At 46.6% G+C, this 8,614-nt stretch overlaps 1 protein-coding gene and 1 long non-coding RNA gene across 4 annotated transcripts in view; one reads left to right on the forward strand and one right to left on the reverse strand.

The window, feature by feature from the left end:
* Positions 1-3,614, reverse strand: part of Klhl7 (kelch like family member 7) — a 57,433-nt gene extending 53,819 nt beyond the window's left edge. The window contains exon 1 of one of the 3 annotated variants that reach the window (XM_060373989.1): positions 3,318-3,614. In XM_060373989.1, the coding sequence (XP_060229972.1) occupies positions 3,318-3,437 (120 nt within the window). In that variant the 5' untranslated portion in view covers positions 3,438-3,614. Of the gene's footprint in view, positions 1-2,911; positions 3,048-3,317 lie in introns of those variants that run through there. The other 2 variants (XM_060373990.1, XM_060373991.1) reach the window with 2 other exon arrangements.
* On the forward strand, positions 2,891-8,074 carry LOC132649740 (uncharacterized). The gene is made up of 2 exons (XR_009588256.1): positions 2,891-3,025; positions 7,865-8,074. It is a non-coding gene; the product is annotated as an uncharacterized LOC132649740 (long non-coding RNA).
* Positions 8,075-8,614: the final 540 nt, after the last annotated feature.

Consider the following 8,614-nt stretch of genomic DNA (forward strand, 5'->3'; position numbering starts at 1 on the left):
AAAGGAAACAAAATATAACACAAATTTTAGATACAAAATACTTACCAAAGAACAGAACACTCCTAACAGTCACTCTTGATTAAATCTTTCCTGTGTTATAAGCAACACTATATATATAAACGATAAAAGTGAAACTATGCATCTTTTTTAAAAAAAAAAACAACATAAAACGTGGTGGTCTGAATAAAAATGGCTCCCACAAGCCCATAAGGAATGGCACTACTAGGAGGTGTGGTCTTGTTGGAGTAGGTGTGGCCTTCCTAGAGGAAGTGTCACTGGGGGTGGACTTTGAGGCTTCAAAGGCTCAAGCCAAGCCCAGTGTCTTTCTCTCTTCCTGATGCCTGCTTTTCCAGATGTAAAATTCTCAGCTACCTCTCCAACACCTGCATGCTGCCATGCTTCCCACCATGCCAATAATGGACTAAACCTCTGAATCTGTAAACTAGCCCCAATTAAGTGTTTTCCTTTATATGAGCTGCCATGGTCACAGTGTCTCTTCACAGCAATAAAACTCAGTTGGGAGCCTCCTCACCTACAGAGACTTCATCTTGTATATAATCTCCATCTTGTACTAAGCTAATTTCCCAGAAACAGCTCCAAGTCCCAGAAACAGCTTCCGAGTCAAATGTCCCAGACAAATCTAGACTACAACATCTCACCCTACACTTTGTTGGTTAGCACCTAGCCAGGACCAGGACCTAGCAGCGACTGACTGGCTGGCCTTGACCAAGCTGTCAAAAAAGCCATCTGAGATATGTGACATAGAGACCAACTTAGGATAGCAAGTGATTCCCCTTAAGATGCCAGGGGTGGAAGACGGCAACTGTGTGCGTTTATCTGATTGGATGGCTGGGCTCCCCACCTAATTTACGGTTTATTGCTTTAAAAATTTGTCCTGCTCTACCTGGTGACACAGTTTCGAGCCCAAACCTAGCCATCTCACTGACATAGCAGATTTTAAAGACACTTTTTGTTGGCTAGAATTTAGTTTTCCTAGTGGATTATTTCCCAATCCTTGGACCCTAACAACCCTAAGACAGAAGTCAGTACCAAGGACTGGGGCATTGCTGTGATAAGCCTGACCATGCTTTTGTTTGGAGTAATGTGGACTTTGGGATCTTGGATTAGGAAAGCAGGGCTTAATGGGCCATCCTAGTAGAAACATGGAATACAGTAAGGTGATTTGAACTGTGGGGGCCTGCCCCAATGGCTCCAGAGAGAAAAATATAAGTATGTGGGCCAGAGACCATTCTTGTGATATTCTGGTGAAGAATGTAACTGTTTTTTGCCCTTGAAAAGAGGGAAGCTAAGCAAGGAAAAATACAAAATGTACAGTTTGAGGGGAAAAAAGGGGCACCAGGAATTGGAATGGTCCTTGTGCTCAAGGAGATAAAAAGTTTTAAAAGCCTGATCCTATATCTAATAAATGGAGTGGTGACCTCAGGGCAAGACTCCACCCAATTAAGCTTCCAACTTGTGAAAAGGAATTAAAAGTTTAGGACCAGGCTTAGTGGAACACAGCTTTAATCCCAGTACTGAGGAGGTGGAGGCAGACAGATCTCTGAGTTCAAGGCCAGCCTGGTCTACAGGTCAAGTTTCAGTTAGGCGGTAAAAGGAAACCATGGACAACAGAAAGCTGGTGAAAATGTATTTGAGCAAGGGGGCCATGTTCCAGCCCCAGCAAGCAGCAGAACGTGGCAATAAAACCCTAACTAAGATGAAGATACAGAAATCCATTAGGTGCTGAAAATGCTATGGGTGTCTGTAATAGCCCAACAATACTAAATAATGTAAATCAATACAATTTAAAAATATGCATCTTTTTAAAATTCAGGAATCCACCAAATTGATAAAAATGCTACAGGAGTCTGAAAAGCACCCAGGTCAATGATTTTTAAAAAATCAGGTAGATTAAATTAGCCACAGTAGGAGGGTCATATCCCCAGGGCTCACCAAGTAGCCCTATTCTTTTTTCTTATTCAGTAGCATAACCTTGATTTTTCAGGAACTCTAATAACTGTGTTTCTATTTTCACAATAAAAAGATGTCACAATAGTCTAAAGCTGAGACTAAGAAATAATGAATCAATTTTAAAAGTAAAGAACTAAACATGCAGGCTCAGACAATCTTCTCAAGTTAACACCTGATGCTATGACTTAGCTGTAGCCTATTTATTTCAGGAATGAGGTAATGCTTTACAAAGCGTCAGTCCACGGGTGGACGACAAGGTTTGGGGGAGTGGGCGTATACCAGAATCAGTTTAAACAAGTTTAAGCTCTAGCGAGCTTGGTTTCATTACCACCACTGGCACTTATCAGATTAAAGACACCTGCAATCTCAAATGATCAATTCTGTAGAACCACAAAAAAGGGTGTGAGAAGAACACGATTTGAGAAAACATACATATTTAAAAAATGAAGTTGGCCATTCCCAGCTATTTTAACATAAAAGCCAGAAAATGATCTAGGCATCCGAGAACACAGTATCTACCACGCAGGAGCACTGTGCCAGGTGGTGAACAAAGAGAAGATTACTGCGACTAGTGCCTGCTTGAAGAAATCAGGAGTTGGCATCTTCCTAAATAAATCTCAAATCCCTCAGCTCTCCGTACTCACAGCAAAAGCGCCAGAGAGGCGAATTAGGTTTTTCAAGCACTCGAGCTTACGCGGTACTTTGCCCTCATGAAAAACAGAATCAGAGTCAACAAACTGAAATATCCCCAGAACCTCCTTCCATCTGTGTCACCAACAAAGCGGTGTTCCCATGTTTACCAGCCACTAGAGGTGAAAATCTAGAGAGAGAGAGAGAGAGAGAGAGAGAGTGTGTGTGTGTGTGTGTGCGCGCTGGTGGTGGGGGCGGAGACCCACCTATCTACCGCCTCCACGGTTAAAACCTGCCTTTCATCACCCACCTTTCGGCGACGCGCTGCAGTATCACGACTACACCGCAAAACCAAAGCCCGAACAAAAGAGATCCTCCGGGACACAGCGGCGCCCACAGCCCTTAGAAAAGGCTTATTTACCAGGTGACTGTTTTCGCCCTACAGGAGCAGGTGGGGGAGGACCTGTCAACTAGTGCCTCTCGGATGACACGGGCGGCGGGGCGAGGAGCCTCGCTCTGACAGCTGCACCTCGCGGGGCGCCGTCACCGCCCGCCAGCCGAAGGCGGCTCCCGGCTGGGCACACGCCCCCGGAGAGGCCCCCGCCGCACGCAGGAGTCCTCGCCGAGTGGGCCTCGGAAGCCCCGCGGCGGGCAGGCGTCCAGGCCCGGCCGCCCCGCCCCGCCCCGCGGCCTTCGGCCCCGCAGCCCGCCCGCACCTGCTTCCTCATGTTGTTCATGACGCCCATGAAACCCGCCAGCAGCTTGGCTTCTTCGCGAGCGGCGAGTTTCTTCTCGGTTTTCTTCTTGTTGCTCTTCTCCACGCCGGATGTGGCCATCCTCTCGTCGGCCTCCGCGGGCTCGCGGCGAGGGTCTGCTCGCCCGACGCGGCGGTGGGGAGCACGGCTTCGGCGACGGCGGGGCTCCTCGGGTGGGCACCGACGAGCGGGAGACGGCTCAGCCACGGTTGCGGGCGGAGGGAGACCCGGGCATGCGCACTGCTTCGGAGGCGGTGGGGGGGGGGCGCCGAGGAGGGGGCGGCGGGGCAGTGCGTCACAGCCCCGCGACACCCCGGAGTCCGGCTGCGGCGCGCCCTGCGGCGGGTGCCTCCACTTTCTCGGGGGCCGCCGAGGGGCGCTTGCAGGGGCTTGATCCAGGGTCACGTGTGCCTTTCTCCTGCCAAAGGCAGAGTTCCCAGGGTTGGAGTTCGTGACGATCCGTTTGGGGTGATTGTATGATTTAACATGCTAAAAAAAGGTCTCCCCGCGCCGTAAGCTCCCTGAGAACAGGGTCAGTTTTCACTGCAGTGTCAGCCTGCGGCATTGGGTAGGCGCTCAGGAACTACTAAATGAAAATTCCATACTGCAGGGCCAACGCTTATTTGTGCTCGTTTGGGATTCAGAAAGCAAGAACACAGTCATATAGATGTCTCCTTCGCCTGACATGCCTGCCTGTTGAATAAGCCCAAGCCTCTAGTCCCAGCACCTGGGAGCAGAAGCAGGCTATCTCTGGGAGAAGCTCTGTCTAGAAAAACAAACAAAAATAGATCAAGCCTGAGTTCCGGACGGCTTCACCGAGGCTTCCTAGGGAGTTCACCGGAACACAGCGCTCAATCCTAGAACTCATGAAAACGTGTTTCACAGGACTGTTTGAAATTGTTATTTCTAATAATGAAAACTTTCTATATGGCCTCAGTTTTCTACTTAGATGTATGAAGGCCTAGACAGGTTTTATATAAAATGACCTAGACTGTTGTTGATATAAAACCATAACCACTTATTCTAAGCCATATGGGAATAGCTATAGCGTAGGGGATTCAATTTATCCTGGATGATATGTTTCACGTAAAAGAGATTAGATCAACGTTTATAGTCCCCCCAGAAAAAGAAAAGAAAAAAAAAATCAAGGCATTTACCAAACGCACTGGTGGGAGCATCAGTTGGCAGACTATAGCGAAGTGGGAAAATTCCTTCTATAAATTTTAGACTTTTTTTTAATGAGGTTTGTTTTTGTTTTTTTTTGTTTTGTTTTTTTTTTTCGTTTTATTTTGATGGGTGTTTGTGTGACATTTAACTGTGGTGCCCATGAATGCCAGAACAGAATGCTGATCCTCTAGGACTGATGTTAAGAGAGGCTGATGAGCCTCTACTTGGTGCTGGGAATTGAACCCAGGTCCTCTGGAAGAGCACTAGGTCATCTCTCCAGCTCCCTTTTTGTTGTTATTTTTGTTGGCCTGCCTTCTGGTACCTAGATGCAAGGGTGTGCTGGAAACCCACAGCTCTGAAGGGTGTGAATCCCAGTCATGGCCCCAAATGTTTTTGTGTTGTTGGCCTGCCTTACTGATGGGGTGGGCTGTCCCCAAAACTCACAGCTCAGAGGGCCACAAATCTGAGTCACAGCTACAAGGACTGGAAAGGTATCCCAGCTCTGAGGTGGGACAGAGTCCCAGAGTTCCAAGGGTATCCTGAGACACAGGAGCCCAGGAACCTCACAGCTCTGAGAAGAAGCCTCCTCAGCAGAGATTTTGCAGTTCCCAAGGGAGGGTTGCTCCAACCCCTGATAAGTGGAAGAGCTTTGGAGTCTGAGCTCCACTCCTTGTTCATTTCTTCTTTCTCCTTGTGAGTCACAGCAGGCAGTAAAGCTCTTAGAAGAGATTTATTGAATCCAGGAGTGGCTGCCTCTGCTCCCCTGAGAAGGCAGCAGGAAACTGGGGCAAACACAGCCTTTCTATAGCGTTTCATAGGGGGTGGAGCTTTCTGGGTCGGGAATTTCCAGAATGTGGATTGGTGGGATTTTAATTCCTTTGCTTTGGGGAGCTCAGGGATTGGTGGGCTTTTCTCTTCAGGGATTGGTCAGTTTTTTTGCTCAGTGATTGGTGGGTTTTAGTAGGAAGCTCAGTGATTGGCAGGCTTTGTCCAGTATTTTCACCTCAAATTTGCATAATTCGGGGTGAGTCCTACCGAGGGGCTGGAGATGACAATTTCAGAGGTCTGCGATGGGTGTGGGGTTGGGCTACTGGAGCTTCCTCAGGCAGAGATCTGGCAGCTCTTCTGCCTTGAGGGGATATAAAGTATACAAAGTGTCCAGAATGTACAAAGATGTCATTGTGAAGGCAGTAGGCTGAGATAGGAAAGCATGGACAGCTCTCATGGTGAGAGCAATAGGCATTCTAAAGCAGGAAAGGTTCCTATAGCCTGAGGCAGGAAGAAGCACCATGGACAGCTCCCCCTGGGAACAGTTGGCTGAGGCAGCACTAGTCAACACGGAGGGCTCTGGTTGAGGAGTTGCTGAGTTGCTGGCTACCTGACATTTTGTCTCCTGCCGCCACAGCCCCAGGGTGGGAAGGAGGGGCTGACTGCCTGAGGAGGTGAGAGGAACCAGCCGGGAACCCCTTGCTACTGTGTATTTAATTGGCCTCTAAGCATAGCTCTTAGTGGGTGCAATGGGTTGGTCGGATTCCCACACACACCTCAAGCCTGGAGGGATGGTAGTGGGTCACCACAGCTTGTGGGGCATCTGGGTGGCTTAGAGTGGCCTGCTATCTCAGCTTGGTGGGCCGTCCCATACCTTGGGGTGGGTTGGGATGGCTGAGGCAGCCTTAGCCTGGGCCATCGCTGCAGTGGGCTTTGGATGGCAGATTGCCTCAGCTCCAGCCTCACCCTTTTTTTCCTAATATTTTTATTATTTAAAATAGTTTCCAAATTTAAATATATATTTAATCACATACTCTCCCTCCCTCAAATCCTTCCAGATCCTCTCCCCCCTCCACTCACCCAACTTTAAGTTCTTTCTCAAACAAACAAACTCCAGTACTATAACACCCCTTCAAACCCAATAAAACAACTCACAAAAAGAAAAAACAAGCAAACACCAAACTGTAACCAAATAAAAGCACATGAAAAAACCTGTGAGGTCCATTGCATGTTTGTCATCTTCTCCTGAACATGAGGGCTGCACTGGAGTAATTGATTTACCCAGTGTGACTCTATTGGAAAAAAAAAAAAAAACGATTTTCCTCCTCCTAGCAGATATAAATGACATTTCAGTTCTTACCTTTACCCTGGTGGTTTTTTCTTTCATTCGATTTTTTGAAAAATAACAAAATAAAATATGAGATAAAACCTATCACATTATACCATGTGCGTCTTTCTGTTTCTGGGACAGCTCACTCAGGATGATCCTTTCCAGTTCCCACCATTTACCTGCAAATTTCATGATTTCCTTGTTTTTTATTGCTGAGTAATATTTCATTGCATAGAGATATACCACAATTTGTGCATCCATTCCTCCACTGAGGGGCATCTGGGTTGTTTCCAGCTTTTGGCTATTACAAATAACGCTGCTACAAACATGGTTGAGCAAATGTCCTTATTGTGTACTTGAGCCTCTTTTGGATATATGCCTAGGAGTGGTATGGCTGGATCTTGGGGAAGCACTATTCCTAGTTGTCTGAGGAAGTGCCAGATTGCTTTCCAGAGTGGTTGTACAAGTTTACATTCCCACCAGCAATGGAGGAGGGTTCCCCTTTCTCCACAACCTCTCTAGCATGTGTTGTCACTTGAGTTTTTCATCTTGGCCATTCTGATGGGTGTAAGGTGAAATCTTAGGGTCCTTTTGATTTGCATTTCCTTTATGACTAAGGATGTTGAACATTTCTTTAAGCATTTCTCTGCCATTCGATATTCCTCTATTGAGAATTCTCTATTTAGCTCTGTACTCCATTTTTTAATTGGATTACTTGATTTGTTGCTGTTTTTACTTCTTGAGTTCTGTATATATACTGGATATTAGTCCTCTGTCAGATATAGGAACTAGGATCAGAAGGAAGGAAGAGAAGACCTTTATCAGTGGACTTGGGGAGGGGCATGCATGCAGAGGGTGGAGGAAGGGAGGGATTGGGACAGGAGAAGGGAGGGAACCACAGGGGGGGATACAAAGTGAATAAAGTGTAATTAATAAAGAATTTTTAAAAACCTATCACATTGAAATTAGACAAGGCAGCCCAACAGAAGGAAAAGAGCCCATGAGAAGGCATAAGAATCAGAGAATCACGTGTTCACAGACTCAGGAAATTCCATAAAAACACTAAACTGAAAACCATAATATATACCCAAAGGACCTGGTGCAGACCCCTGCAGGACCTGTGCATGCTGCTTAGATCTCCGTGAATTCATGAGCTTTGCTCATATTGATATAGAAGGCCTTGTTTTCCTGGTGTCTTCCATCCCCTTTGGTTCTAACACTCCTTCTACCTCCTCTTTTGCAGAGTTCCCTGAGGTCTGGTGGAAGGAGTTTCATCTTATTTAGGACGGAGTGTTCCAAGGTCTCTCACTCTCATTATAATGTCTGCCTGTGGGTCTCCGTATTTGTTCCCATCTGCTGTAGGAGGAAACTTCTCTGATGATGGCTGAACAAGGCACCAATCTAGGAGTATACAGAATGTTGTTAGAATAATAAATACCATCTTATCACCACACTTTTTCTTTCTTTTTTCAAGACTAGTATTATTTGGTTTTATCCTTGGTCCCCAGGCTATCTAGTCTCTGGTTCCTGGCAACCCAACCAGTGTGTATTATCAGTTCCAGCTCATAGAGTGGGCATTAAGTCAAATCAATTGTTGGTTGGTTTCTCCACAAACTTTGCACCACCGTTGCCCTAGCATATCTTGTACACCATTATAGATGAAGGGTTTGTGGCTGGTTTGGTGTTTATGTTTCTCTTTTCATAGCATGGGGAGTGCCTTCCTGTACCAAAGACACTAGCACATAGGGGCGAAGGCTCTCTGTAGGCACCATCTCAACATCTCCATGTTCAATGAGGTGTAGGTGCTGTCTTAAGCAGCAGAGTCTTTCTGTAAGTTTGTGGAGAGAAGCCTCAAGTCTTGGCAACAGCCTGGGTTGTTTAGAGATTCCACTGAGGCTCCTTTGGCCAACAGCTCAATGAAAAGTAACACAATTCTGGTCCCGGAAGCTCAATTTGATGACAAGAGATGGCCAGCTGGAACTCCGTGTGTCAT

This window comes from Meriones unguiculatus, chromosome 21 (genome assembly GCF_030254825.1).
Source record: "Meriones unguiculatus strain TT.TT164.6M chromosome 21, Bangor_MerUng_6.1, whole genome shotgun sequence".
Lineage (NCBI taxonomy): Eukaryota > Metazoa > Chordata > Mammalia > Rodentia > Muridae > Meriones > Meriones unguiculatus.